At 42.9% G+C, this 14,482-nt stretch overlaps 1 protein-coding gene across 3 annotated transcripts in view; it reads right to left on the bottom strand.

Moving 5' to 3' along the window:
* Positions 1 to 4,418: 4,418 nt before the first annotated feature.
* The window catches only part of OXNAD1 (oxidoreductase NAD binding domain containing 1), a 40,983-nt gene continuing 30,919 nt past the window's right edge, over positions 4,419 to 14,482 (bottom strand). For all 3 annotated transcript variants that reach the window (XM_042903813.1, XM_042903814.1, XM_042903815.1), the window contains 4 exons: positions 13,268 to 13,409; positions 6,596 to 6,838; positions 5,701 to 5,809; positions 4,419 to 5,013 (listed from right to left, as the gene is read on the bottom strand). In XM_042903813.1, the coding sequence (XP_042759747.1) occupies positions 4,859 to 5,013; positions 5,701 to 5,809; positions 6,596 to 6,838; positions 13,268 to 13,409 (649 nt within the window). In that variant the 3' untranslated portion in view covers positions 4,419 to 4,858. The remainder of the gene's footprint in view (positions 5,014 to 5,700; positions 5,810 to 6,595; positions 6,839 to 13,267; positions 13,410 to 14,482) is intronic.

Here is a 14,482-nt window from a genome sequence, read left to right as displayed (position 1 = left end):
CGCTGGGCAATCACCGGGCTTGTGCATACATATTGCTGCTCACACAAGCGTATGTGAACACACCTACAGCAGCTCTGCGTCCTGTGTAACAGCTCTCCCGAGCACAGTGTGGGCACAACCCTTCCCATAGCTCCACCCACGCCTCCAGTGACCTGTCCAGCCAGCCACCTTCTATAGCTTCCCTTTTGATTGGCAACACTTGCAAATAAACCATTTTGCCCTCTAAAGCATTTCTACTTTGTTTTCCAAATACTTAACTTGCTCAGGATAACCTTATATTTTCCTATCTACAATCTCTAGCACAGTGACTGCGCATACTAGGTGCTCAATAAATCACACTTAGTTAACTTCTCACCCTCCAGAAAACGCCGTCACCTCAGCATCCCAAGTGGTATCCCACTGAATGATTCTTTCATAGTTTTTCAGGCTGTTATTTCTCTCACCTTAAAAAAAACAAAACTAACTATGGCTTGGTTTATAGCACTGTACCCACCTAACTGTACTGTTGTTGACTTCTTAGCTTTGATAAATACACCATGGTTCTATAAGACGGTATTCGGGGAAGCTGGGTAAAATGTATACGGGAACCCTTTGCAGCTCTTCTGTAAATCTAAAGTTATTTCAAAAGAAAAAGTTTTAAAACAAAACAAAATTTTTAAAAGGAGTAAAAAGAAAGGTGGTGGTGAGGTGAGTTCTATGGACTCTACTTGCCTTTCCTATCTTTTTTTTCCCCTTCAGAGTAAAACTCTTCGAAACTATTATCTATCCTCATTCGTTACAATTTCTTTCCTCCCAGTTGTGGAAAGGAAACCACTACAATAGGTTTTCCTTCTTCACATGTTTTTTTTTCTTTTTTATTAAAAAATTTTTTTAACGTTTATTTATTTTTGAGAGACAGAGAGAGACAGAGCATGAGCGGGGAAGGGGCAGAGAGAGGGAGACACAGAATCCGAAACAGGCTCCAGGCTCTGAGCTGTCAGCCCAGAGCCTGATTCAGAGCTCGAACCCACAAACTGGGGGATCATGACCTGAGCCGAAGTCAGACGCTCAACCGACTGAGCCACCCAGGCACCCCCACGTTTTTTTTCTTAACATCCATCTTGTCGAGATCACCAGGGACCTTCCAGTTGCTAAATCAACGGTCGCTCGTCGGAACTCACCTTTCCCGTCCTACTGGCAACATGACACAGCTGGCCAGTCTGTCCTCCTTGAAACACTTTCTTCATGTAGTGTCCTGACGCCACACTGATCTCCTTTTCTTCCTTCACGTTTATTAGAGCACTGTTTGCAACTCCGAGAGCCATCAGAGATACAAATATCAGCAACCCCCACAACTAACACAGCAGGGGCCAACCCAAAACAAGCTGAACAGCAAAAATCTGGCCACAATAGACACAATCAAACGTTCAAAAAGCCATGAGTTCATATTGATACTTTTAAAAATCTCACCGGTGACCAGTTTTGGAGGTTGCTAGGGCACCAACTCCTATTAGACTAACTGATAAATACAGGGCAAGAATCAAGCATCCGTTCTTTCATAATTTTTACAATACGATTTTCAAAGTAGGGGCTACCGACCAGAACCAGGGCTCCAGGGAACATCTTTATCTCAGAGCTCCATGCCCACCTGCACACACCTACTGGTGAGGGACAGCAGACCATTTGGGAAAGACCAAGTATTTGATCCATTTTCTGGTAACTGCTGGTGCTCATACCAACACTTCAAATTTGAGAAAGACTCCTACATCAGCTTCACCTCTCTCTGGTATAGACTGTAGAAGGGTCTCATATCACTAAAAGCAACATCTTTTCACAAACTAATTAGGCTCGAATGATCTTTAAGAATCCCTGTAGGGGCGGCCGGGGGCCCAGTCGGTTCCGCATCTGACTCTTGATTTCAGCTCAGGTCATGATCTCACGGTTTGTGGGACTGAGCCCCACATCAGGCTCTGTGCTGACAGCACGGAGCCTGCTTGGGATTCTTTCTCTCTCCTTCTCTCTCTCTCAAAATAAATAAATAAATAAACATTAAAAAAAAAAATTCCTTTAACACAGCTCATCAGCTTGGGCACTCCCTTTCACCCATGGAAGAAATATTTACTAAGCACCTGTTATGTGCCAAGCATAGTGCGGAAAGAGACAGGGCCCTACCCGCACGTAGGTTAAAGGTTAGTGGACTAAACCTAAGCCATCCGGCCTCTTGAAATCCTTTTGGAATAAGACAAGGAGTAGCAAATTACTAACACACTCAAGCAGTGCTCTGCCAAGCACTTTATACGTATTATCACATTTAATCCCCGTGACAGTCCTGGGAGGTACGTAGGATTCTACTTTACACGTAGTAGCAAGTGTGTGCACACGTGTGTGTAATTACAAACTGAGGCGTGACACACTTGAGTGACTCACTCAAGGTCATCCATCTAGCAAGCAGTGGGACTCCAGGGCTCTCTCCAGTCTACACTCTCAGCCTCCACACTATAAATTCAAGCCCCCCTGGCTTAGTTCAGTCTGAGTACCAAAGAGATCTTGACTAGCCTGGCAAACAAGGGCAACAGGCCATTCTTGGCCAGCAGACCAGAAATACTGTCTGGCACTCAGCACCAGAAACGACAGAGCTGGAAGGGACTACGGTCCAGGCAGAGGTCATGACCTCGCCTGTCTAGAGAGGTTACGGATGGTGACGTCAACTGGCAGGGTGGTGGGCAGGACAGGTGGCCCTTGCTCTGTCACAACAGCAGGCAGACAGGCTGTGGCGGCGGGTGGACAGAGGTGGTGGGAGGCACCACCCTCTGCGCACATCTCGCGCTGTGAAGAGGCTTGCCCTGCGCCTCCACTCCCAACGCAGAAAAGCCTGGGGCGGCCACTTTCTCTATACCTTTGTGTCCCTGTCCCCGCCAGCTGCCTTTGCCAGTCGGCACAAGAGCCCACTGCTGCTCCCACGTCCCTGAATCTCAGTGCGCCGCGCTCCTGTGCCTCTTGAGTACTCAGCCCTAAAGCCCAGCCCGTGGGCCTGGGCACTTGGGGACCAATTGAGGAGTCAGGGCTCCTTACTGCGGCCAGAGCGTCTCATATTCCCTCCCCTCACCTATGAAATGCGGGGATAATCACTGCCTTGAGCAGACTTTGAAATTCCCATCAAGTCAACAGCCTCCCTTTCTTCCTGCTGAACTTGAATGTGGGATTGAAATAGCTGACAGATGATCTTTGCTTAAAACGTGACAAAATTCAGGGCACTTGGGTGACTCAGTCGGTTAAGCATCTAGCTCTTGATTTCGGCCCAGGTCACGGTCTCGTGGTTCGTGGGTTCGGGCCCCGCATCGGACTCGGCACTGACAGTGTGAGGCCTGCTTGGGATTCTCTCTCTCCTCCTCTCTCCGCCCCTTCCCTGCTCTCACTCTCAGAAAATAAATAAAAACTAAAAAAAATTTAAAAACTTGACAAAATTCAAAACAGAGAAGAGTCCACAATAATGATGCCAGCCATCATCAGGCCCCATAAATCAATGATGTGTTTAAGCCCAAATTCCCCGTGAGGCCTGTAGCCACAGAGATGACAAAGAGCAAGATGTCTTTCCCCATCAGCTGTTCCATCAGCTCAGGAACAGAATTCCAGCTGGAACTCCTGTGTCTCCAGAACTGATCTTCCTTCCTTCCCAGACCCCTTTTACCCTCACACTATTCTCCAAGCTGGTAGCCTTGGGCCCAACACTGTGTGTCACGGGAGGAATGGCCTGGCCTCAACCTATGGACTTCTTTTGGCCTTTTAAAGATCTAAATGAAGATAAGAAGAGCAGTCTGCTTTCTAGCAGTTTCATTAGAGCAGCCTTGCGATGAGGCTCCACCATTCTCTCCATCCGTCCTGGGGACTGCCTCCCAACCCAGGCTTAGCAAGGAGCTAAGTGTTAGCTGCTTTCTTTCAGTCATTCAACAAGTATGTATCGTGGAGCTATTATTGGTGCCAAGAACAACCCTGGCAAAGAAATTAAATAAAAGGCAGAAAAGCAGGATTTGGAAATGGCTCTATACTCCCTAATCAATCCTCAGCACATTTTTACAGCCAGCCAGCCTGGCCATTGAAGGTAAGATTCAACATGGAATCCAGCAGTCACCGACGCCTTTGTCCCAAACAAGAAGCCGCCTCCTACATGTAGTGTTAAGGCAGGCGGCCAAGACGCAGAGCACAGAAAAGGATTTAATTTGAGGAGAAACTAACAATTAGTCAGGATACATACTTAGGACGTTCATTAACACTAAGCGAACATGCCAGATATTCAATTCCCTAAAGAAGTTTTCCTAATAATTTTCCATTTCCAACCCCAATTTTGATGGTCTGAAGAAACAAGGCTTCAGGCTTGTAGTAAGGTGAACTAAGACCTTAAATATAAAGAATTTTCAAGGTAAGATTAATAAGAATGTGTTTAAATTATAAGTTTATTGGACATAAGATATATAGGTTGCTACCAAATAAGGACAACCTATATCTTACACACAAAACATTTTTATATGATTAAGTTTAAGGACAGTCTCTTTTTTCCCTAAGAGGAAAGAACATCTATATTGACCGATTCAAGATGCATCATGAGATAATCAAACAGTTATTAATAAAAGAAACTCAATATAGCAAAAATAATTTAATCAATGAAGTCTTGGCAAAAAGCTTATCATTGAAGTCTGTCGGCTGGTTTTTCTTTGATGCTCCAGCTGGTCACTTACTTAGTTCAGCCTTGAAAAAAAAAAAGAAAAAAGAAAACAAAAAAAATACCGCTGAGGAGAGGTAAATTCATGGTGCCACAAATCATGTCTCTGTTATTGTCCTGAGAAGATTTCACAGCTTTCTCTCTTCTACCTTTGCCTGCTCCCTACCACCACTTCTCAAAGCAAATGTGTTCTTTGGGAACATGGCTGTTTTCCAGTTGCTTGGAGAAAAAGTCTGTCATTGGAGGTGGGCCACAAATATAGAACAAAGTCTCTTTTGAAATATGATCTCTTATCTCCTTCTCCGTTATTCTTCCTTCTACCAAAAAAAAAAAAAAAAAAAAACAACCAGAATCAACAGCAAATAAGCCAGACATGCTTGTACTGAAATGAGGAAGGACTAACTACCACTCAGCAACTGTGTCTGTTTCCAGGAACTCCAGCTCAGGGAGTCTAGTGCTGAGGCCCTCACACAACGGCTCCTGGCGGTAGCACCGGGTGCCAGACCCAAGCAGAGAGTGCATCTCTAGGTTTCCGGCAGGCAAAGCGGGAAGCTCGTCATAATGCACTCTTCAGACAGGGCCAGTTAGCTTACTAATCTTTGGTAGAGATTCAGAGCTCACTTCGGCAAAGTAAATAAACTGGTGAAAAATCTTTCCAAGCAGGGGAAACCACGAGTAGTTTAAATGACCATGAATGGCAAATGGCGTCGATTCAGTCAAAGCTGGAATATAAATTCTTTGTAGGCATACTACAGCGATGACGCAAAGGTCCCCTTAAAAAATGTGGAAAATACATTTTTAACATGGGCAGTAAGAAACCTGTATATAGTAAGTAAATCTCACTGAATCTGTCCTTACTTTTCCAAGATGAGTCACCCCCCAGCTCCCCAGGTAGTGACATTCCTAGGCAGCAACTCCCAACGGTAAAGCATCCACACTCGACCGACTGGCATGTCCTCCAAACAACCACGTGGAGATAGTCAAAATATCTTCAGGGGACTCACCCGTGATGTATGGCTGCAGTTCTGCACTGATTTGTGTAGTCTGTTTGGTAACATGCAAACTGCAAGCAATCTTCTCAGGAAATTCATTTACTAAATCGAGGATATTTTGCTGGAATGTCAAACATATTTGGTCACGCTACAATTTTAAAAAATCAAAACAGATGTGCACAACCCCTGCCGCTGAACCTCGACTCCCATTCTGCACACGTCTGCCACTCTTCCTCTCTACTTAGAGAGGTATTGTCTGCAGCCTAGCAGGCCAGAGCATTCAGAGTACAGAGGGCTATTTGGCTTTAATTGAAATCTGAATATGCTAACAAGCATATTACTAACTCTCCGGGAGTTTTTTCTTCTTCCTTTTTCTCAAGCATTGGCAATTAAGCAGCAGTTTCACTGACCACAGTTGTGTCTTTTAACTGTTTCTGTTCTTTTGTTCATCCCGCAGCTGCAAAGCAATCCAGAGTGAAAGCCTTCTCCTGTCAAACGTACTTAGTTTCAACAGATGCAACCGACGGGGGTTTCATTTACCCAGCGGGTCCAAACTCTGTGCCTCTCACCTACTCCTGTAACACACGAGCCCACTTGTAGGTCTCCTGACTCAACGGAATCTCAGGGATGTGGCGACTTTTCTGTTCATCCGCCTCCAGATTCAAGCCCACCAACCTGCCCTAGGCCTGTCACTTCAGTGGGCGCGTCCTCAACACTAGCTGTTTCACTGTCCGGCATAAAAAGTGTTGGTTAATTCCCATCTGAACATGATAAAGCCTTGTCAAGCCTTTTGGTGGAACAACGGTTGCAGAGAACACAGAACTAACAGAAGAAAGTTCCATGGACGACTAATACCATGACACGAGTTTGCTCACGGCAAGCGACGAGACATATGTTTCTTCCTTACCTTAAAGAGGAGTTCACTGGTATTTTTTGCACTGTAGAAGAGCTTTATCGTTCCGACCTCATAGCCGCTTCCTTTGTTCACCCGGTTTCTGTGGAGGTCTGCCGCGTGCCGCAGGATGGACAGCAGAGGGTTAATTCCGACTCCTCCTGCAATCAACACCAGGTTTCTAGAGGCATCTGCAGGCTGAGGGTCAAAGAAGAACTCTCCACCCACTCTCACGGCCACTTCAGAGTCAAGGGTACACTAGGACAGGAAAGAAAAGATCCGTTAGTCCTTTGTGGCACAGGCCTTAAATCTAATGCTCTTCTTTAATAACACAGACTGTGTCTACCTTCTGCATGTTTATCAGTGTTTAGGACTATTTTCACAGCCAGCTCTCAATTGTGCCAGGGCCCTGTGAACTGATTCCACTTGTCCATTATACAGGCCATTTGCTACTCTGCCTCTGTGATCCACACTGCACAGCCACTCCAGTACGGACAAAAGAAGACTCGCGTCAGTAATTTTGCCATTTGTTAACTTCTTAGGTGAAGAGCTGGGTTGTGGAAAAAGGCACTGGGCTCAGGGGACGGCTCTGAAGCACGAGTCCCCTTTTCTCTGTGGCGCTCCTGTTTTCTGATCCAAGTCATGGAGCTGACACAGGCAGGATGGAGCAAGTGTCACTATGCTGCGGCTGCCCTGGGCTCATAAGAGAAGACCCTGGGGACCAGGGGGCTTCCTCCGGGTCACCAGCAGGGCACAGCCAGAGCTGTTGCACAGGCTCGAGGCCAGCCCTGAGATGCTGGTCAGTACTGTCCGCTCTTCCCTGGAGAGGTAAGAATAGACAGCAGAGGATTCACACTAGGAGGGGAGCACCACAGACACCCACCCCACCCGGGTAGAGCGCCTATTTAGTGAGGCCACTTAGACCAGAAATACGATCAGAGCTGAATGTACTGGTCCTCCATGGAGGTGATCCTGCCCCTGACGGGTGTTATGGAAACACGTGGTGACACTTTCTTATCGTCACCATGGTTTGGAAAACCCAACTGGCAGTCAGAGGGCAGGGCCAAAGGTGCGAGATGTCTTGTGAAGTTAGCAATGTCCTCGAGCCGGCTTCTGTTCAGCTGATGGTTAAATTTTGAGGAATTTCATGGACTAGTTTCTACTGGTTGTTTGAAATCGGCCATTGAGGGAGTATCTGCAGCACAGAAATCAGCAAATGCTGCAAATGAGGGCTTTTGTACTCAGAGAGCCGATCTAGCAGCAAATCATTATCTCCAATGCCCAGGACTGCCGTGCGGAAACTTCTGAATGGCCCATGGGACGTACATGTAGGTGAAAACTGGTTCGTAATAATCTGAGACTAGATCCTTTTTTTTTACAAAAAACACAAAGCATTTTTTGCACGTATCTAGTGGCGTTGTAATAATCTGAGACTAGATCCTTTTTTTACAAAAAACACAGCATTTTTTGCATGTATCTAGTGGCGTCTGAATTTTCCAGAATGTAACCATCATGTGGATTGTACTTTGCTATATCCAGAACTTTACCAAGTATGTTCACTGTTCTGGAAAACCACATCCCAGTTGGTAACATGCATGTGTGATGCTTCTGTCACCATAAAGAATCTTACAATCTGCATCTGTAGAGGGTGTACTCATGGTGATTCCACACTGAGGAATAACCATCTGTCTACTTTGTTCTTCTAGTTAAGATATGCCCAACCATTCATACACTTAAACACACAGGGGCACCTGGGTGGCTCAGTTGATTAAGCATCTGACTTCAGCTCAGGTCATGATCTTGTGGTTTGTGAGTTCCAGCCCCGCCTGGGCTCTCTGCTCTCAGCACAGAGCCCGCTTCAGATCCTCCGTCCCCTCTCTCTCTGCCCCTACCCAACTTGTGCTCACTCGTGCTCTCTCTCTCTCTCTCACTCTCTCTCAAAATAAAAAAAATATAAAGAAACATATAGGCTCTGATTGTGAATCACTTTTCTTTTTCTTTAAGTAGGCTTCATAGCCAGCATGGAGCCCAATGCAGGGCTTGAACTCACGACCCTGAGATCAAGACCTGAGCTGAGATCAAGAGTTAGATGTTTAACCAACTGAGCCACCCAGGCACCCCATGAATCCCTTTTATTTCTCCTTGGCATTACACTTAGAGAATTATGCCACCCCAAAATTTTTCATGTGTTGATTATACTAACTTTGAATTTCATCTCAGGATAGTTCTACAAAGAGGGCATTGGATCTGACAGGGTTGAGACCTCTAGTTTGGAGAAAATGCACTCATCTAGGACCCGGAAGACTGAATTTTAATCACAGTCTACAAAGTCCATCAAGTTCCTTAATTTTTCTGAGCCTCTGCTACCGCGTCTGTTAAATGGGTACCAGCACCTGTCCTACTCACTTCACAGGGCTGTGGTGGCCGTCATATGACACACTATGGGGAAGAGCTTGCTGGCATCAGGTTCTATTATGAGAGGGTGTTTTAGTCATTGCAGCTGTCACAGAAGAGAAAGCACTGAGGGTGCCTGCTTCCTTCTTCCCTAAAAACGAGAGTCTAGAACTAAAGAAATTTATATAAAAGCAAAGCTTCGCTCCATTACATGCTCCTGATGCAGATCAACTGAATGAACACCCTCCTAAGAAGCCGTAAGTTATCATGTGCTTTTAAAAGACCAAACCCTCAGCATTCACTCCTTGGCACCTTACATGGCAGGTAGGCAGCTAAGTACTTTTTGACATGAATTGAATTTGGGGCTTTACAACGGAAAGATGTTAAATCTTAAGAGTTAATCTTTGAGAAATCTAAGAAAAAATGAAAATTATTTTAATTCACTAAAGAGGTCCTTTCTGGAAAGTAAAGAATGATTAAATGAAGGGAAATCCTTTCTCAGAAAAAACATCTGAACTGAACAATTTTAAATATATAGGCCATTTTTACATGAAGAACGGTAAGTGGGTTTTCATTTTTGACAAAAGAAATTAGCAGCAAGGGAGCATTCTGTTAGGAATAAGTACAATCTAGGAATCACTACAGTGGCCACCAAAGTGCTTTAAAATGCCCCTTCTTTCCAAGTCTCAAAAAGAGAAGCTGTGATACGAGAGGCTCTGCCTAATGACGACAGATTACTCTCTTTGTACCCTCCCTCCCCATCCTGCTTGCCTGCACACGCTTCTCTTTATTTCCAAGAATATAAGAGAGACTAAGAAATGAGACAGAAATCATTTTCTCCAATGGTCATCTTCGGTAGGACTAGTAATGACAGCAAAGCCTTTAGGGTACTGTTTTTAGAAACCAGAGTATTTTCAAAACCCTAAAGTTGGCAACAACAACAAAACAATGTGCATGCCATCTCCTTAGTGACAAAATAATCTTAAATAGATCTATCTTCTAATTTGCTAGCATCTGGAAAGAATGAAAAGCCATCTTTGTCTTTTATTGATCAATAAAAACTGCCAAGGTAGCATGAACACAAGACTCAAAGTGCTACACGGTATAATATGTAAGCGAGTAAAAGGACATTACCCTCAATTACATAGCCATGTATCTAATTTGGGTATAGATTTTTCTACTTGCGAAATAAACAACTTTTCCACAGCAACTGGAGCCCAGCACACAATAGCTGTCTAGAACCCTTTACCCTGCCAGGAGCCTGAGCCAAAGCAGATAAAATAAAGGAAGACATTTATGGCACTTTATCCCCTGTCCCCACAGAGCAGCCTGCTGCCACCCAGACACTCACGTGCCTCCATTGTCCACTCTAATAGCTTCGTAAGACAAACCCTCAGGAGGAAAACAGCCACCTGAGAATGGTTCCAAGAAAAATCTGACTTCGTAAAGGCTGTTTGCAACTCCCACCGGGCAGAGTGGAGCAGGCACTACAATTAAAATGTGCATTCAAGCAATGCCACCGGAGATTTTCTACCGCCTTTAAGAATAAGTTCCTTCATTGAAATGTCAATGAGGCATGAAACCAAGCAGGGAGCTGTGGACCAGGACCAGGTCAGGTCACGTGGGAGGCTGATCACTGGAGGGGACTCATGGAACTAGGAGCCAGGATGGCTAAGCTCATTTTAACACTGAGTATGGGACACATGGAAACCTTGCTGGTTCCACCCCCATGGCATCTTTTAGAGACTCAGGATGCAGCCTACAGACAGCCATGGGTGGAAAATCCAAAGCGAATCTAAAAAGGAATGCAGCAGCTGAGGACACATGGAAGGAGTGACTCAGAAGGTCAGAGGGTAAAAATGTGACAGGATACACTTAGAATGGAAATGCTAAGGCAAGCAGCTGCCTTACTCTGAACAGATACAACTTGACATGCAGACCCTAATTAGAACAGCTATTTTTTATGCCCCTATATCTTTTTCTTTTTAATTACCTTACAGTAATACATTTTTTTTGGGTGGGGGGAGTACAGTTCTATGAATTTTAACACATACATAGATCTACGTAACTACCACCAAAACCGAGATACAGAACAGCTCCATCACCTTCAAAACCTCCCTGTGCTCTCTATGCTCACACCTTTCCCTACCCCTCACCCCTGTTAAGCACTCATCTGTTTTCCATCATTGTATCTTTGTCTTCCAGAGTGTGACGAAAATGGGATTATGGAGTACGTAACCTTTGAGAACTGGCTCTTTTCACTTTACATGTGGCCTTTGAGCCTCACCCAAGGGGAGAGCATCAATAGCTCATCCATTTTTATTGCTGAATAACAATACATTGTTATGAATGGATCACAGTTCGTTTATTCACTCACCCGCTGAGAAACATTTAGGTTGTTTCCAGATTTTGATAATTATGAATAGAACAACGATAGATGTTCCTATACAGGCTTTTAAATGAACAGAGCTTTCATTTCTCTAGAATAAACACCCAGGAGCAGTATTACTAGGACTTATGATAAGTGCATATTTAATTCCGTACAAAACTACCAAATGTTTTCCAGATTGGCTGTATTACCTTGCATTCCTGCTAGCAATCTAAGCAATACAAGGGACTTCCAGTCACTCCACATCCTTACCAGCACTTGGTATTGTCAGAATTTTTAACTTTCGTCATTCTACGAGGTGTGTAGAGACACCGTGCTATATATGGTTTTAATCTGCATTTCCCTAATGATGGCGAACATCTGGTCATTGCTTATTTGCTATCTTACATCCTTTTAGAGAAGTACCTTTCAATCTTCTGCCTATTTTTAAATTATGCTTGTTTTCTTTTTGCTGACTTTTGAGAGTTCTTTATGTATTCTGAATATTACAGATCCTTTCTTGGATATCTAACGTGCAAATAACTTTCTCTGAGTCTGTAGCTTGTTTTTGTTTTTGTTTTTTTTTTAATTCTGTTAACAGTATCTTTTGCAGAAAAATGTTTTTAGTTTTGATTAAGTCCTATACATCAACCTCTTCTTTTATGGCTCTTGCTTTTGGTGTCCTGCCTAAGAACACTTTGTCCACCCTCAAGTTCAGAATATTTCCTAAGTTTTCCCCCGAAATTTTTATAGTTTTGTGTTTTCCACTTAGATCTACAACCTATTTTGGGTGAATTTTCAACATAAAGTATGACATTTAGGTCAAAGTTCTTTTTCTTTTTTTTGCATACGGATAAACAACAGTCCCGTCTCTACATGTTGAAAAGGTTACTCTTTTGCCACTGAATTTCTTCAGCACTTTTGTCAAAACTCAAATGGCCATATGTATGTTGGTCTATTTCTGAACTCTTTATTCTGTTCCATCAATTTATGTGTCTATCCCTTCACCAATACCACACTGTTTTCATTACTGTAGCTTTATTTTCACCTTAAATTTGAGCAATGTGATTCTTCCCACTTTATTCTTTTTCAAAACTGTTTTAGCTCTTCTGGTCCCTCTGCCCTTCCAATAACTGCTAAAATCAGTTTATCTACAGCTACAATATTTATACTGGTACATTCCTTTTTTGAAAAGGTGATAAGAAAAGGCCTGGGATGGGATGGAGGTTGTTGGTAAATATAGAAGGCACAGTCCAGAAACAAAAGGGATGGTGGTAAAAAGGAGAGAAGGGTCAAAAACTAAGAAGACAACTAATCTGTGCTGAGCTCATTCTTTGTTACCAGAGTTCTAGAAGGTAATGAACAGGCAGCTTCTGTAGGATTGTGCTGAGTCCCATGGTAAAACAGCAGTTATTAGCAGCAAATGTGGATTCCCTCTCAGAATCACGTGTGAAGAACTCTCCAGAAAGGCAATAACACCACAGATTCAGCAGCACTCAGCTCTGGGCACGAGCGGGATGCAATCAGAAATTGTTTCCTTTCCAAATGAGAGAGTGATGGTTTAATTCCCTTTGTTTAGGACAGTTAGGAAAAAATAATCTGACTTATAGATGTACCATTTACAAGACATATATACAGAGGCAACTTTCAAAAACTTACATAAGACATAAAATATTTCAGTACTAAAGAGTGTTCAACTCAACACTGGTAACCCAGAAGATATTATCAGTCTTCTTCCTTAATGCATCAAAAGGATTCTGCTTCTTTGACCATTATGGAGTCTGAATTGTGGATATAGGGGCTCTTTGTGAGCATGTACCCTTTTCACTCAAGCCTAGGTTTCTTAAGTGCATGAAGTGAGCTGAACACCAACTTTGTGGGAGGCAGTGATGCCCAGATCTCCAAGTTTAAACAGGTTTGCTCACCTGATTGTGAATCCAGAGAGCAGGGGGGTGGTTCGCATATTTCACTGCCAATTCTATCATCCTCTCTTGTTTTAGCAGTCTGGGGCTGGAGCATATTGAGAACCCACCAACCACAGAGACTCCTGGGATAAAGAAATCAACCCTAAAAAAAAGAAAAAGGAAATAAACTCTTTCTGTTGAAGCAATTTTAAAAGTGGGCAATAGGTAAGTAAAACTGACAAACTTTTAGCTAATTAAGAAAAAAAAAAGAGAAAAGATAAAATGAATAAAACCAAGAATGGAAAAAAGGACATCATCACCAACCTTACAAAAATAAAAAAGATTATAAAGGAATTCTATGAACAACTGGATGACAAAAATTTAGATAGCTTAGGTGAAATGGGTATAGTCCTAGAAAGACAGAAACTACCAAACTGGACTCAAGAAGAAACAGGAAATCTGAACAGACCCTTAACAAGAAAATAAATTGAATTAGTAATTTCAAAACTTCCTAGAAAGAAAAGGATAGGTCCAGATGGTACAATGGGTAAATTCTACCAAACATTTAAAGAACACTAATCTTTCACAAACTCTTCCAAAGAACAGAAAAGAACACTTCCAAGTTCATTCTATAAGGCTAATATTACCCTGCTACCCAAATCAGACAAAGATATATAACAAGAAAAGAAACTACAGATCAATATCCCTTGTGAATATGGACACAAAAATCCCAGGAATACTAGGTTGGTTTAACATCTGAAAAACCCAGGTACCATCTTAATAGATGCAGAAAAGGAATTTGACAATATTCAAGAGACTTACATAATAAAAATATTCAACAAACTGGGAATAAATGGGAACTTCCTCAATCTAATAAAGGACATCTACAAAATATCCAACATTTCACATTGAAAAGCTGAAAGTTTCTCCTCTAAAAACAGAAACAAGACAAGGATGTTTGCTTTTACCACTTCTTTTCAACATTGTACTAGAGGTTCTAGCCAAGGCAATTAAGCAAGAAAATGAAATAAAGAAGCTACAGATGACATGATGTTGTATATAAAAAATCCTAAGGAACCTACTATAAAGATACTATAATAAGTAACTTCAAATAATGTTGCAGGATACAAGACTAGCAAAAATCAATTGTAGGGGTGCCTGGGTGGCTCAGTTTGTTAAGCATCTGAATCTTAATTTTGGCTCAGCTCATGATCTCATAGTTCGTGAGATGGAGCC

Source organism: Panthera leo, chromosome C2, assembly GCF_018350215.1.
Source record: "Panthera leo isolate Ple1 chromosome C2, P.leo_Ple1_pat1.1, whole genome shotgun sequence".
In the NCBI taxonomy this organism is placed as follows: Eukaryota; Metazoa; Chordata; class Mammalia; order Carnivora; family Felidae; genus Panthera; species Panthera leo.
Note: the sequence above shows the minus strand (reverse complement) of the source record. Positions and strands in the feature narration are given on the sequence as shown.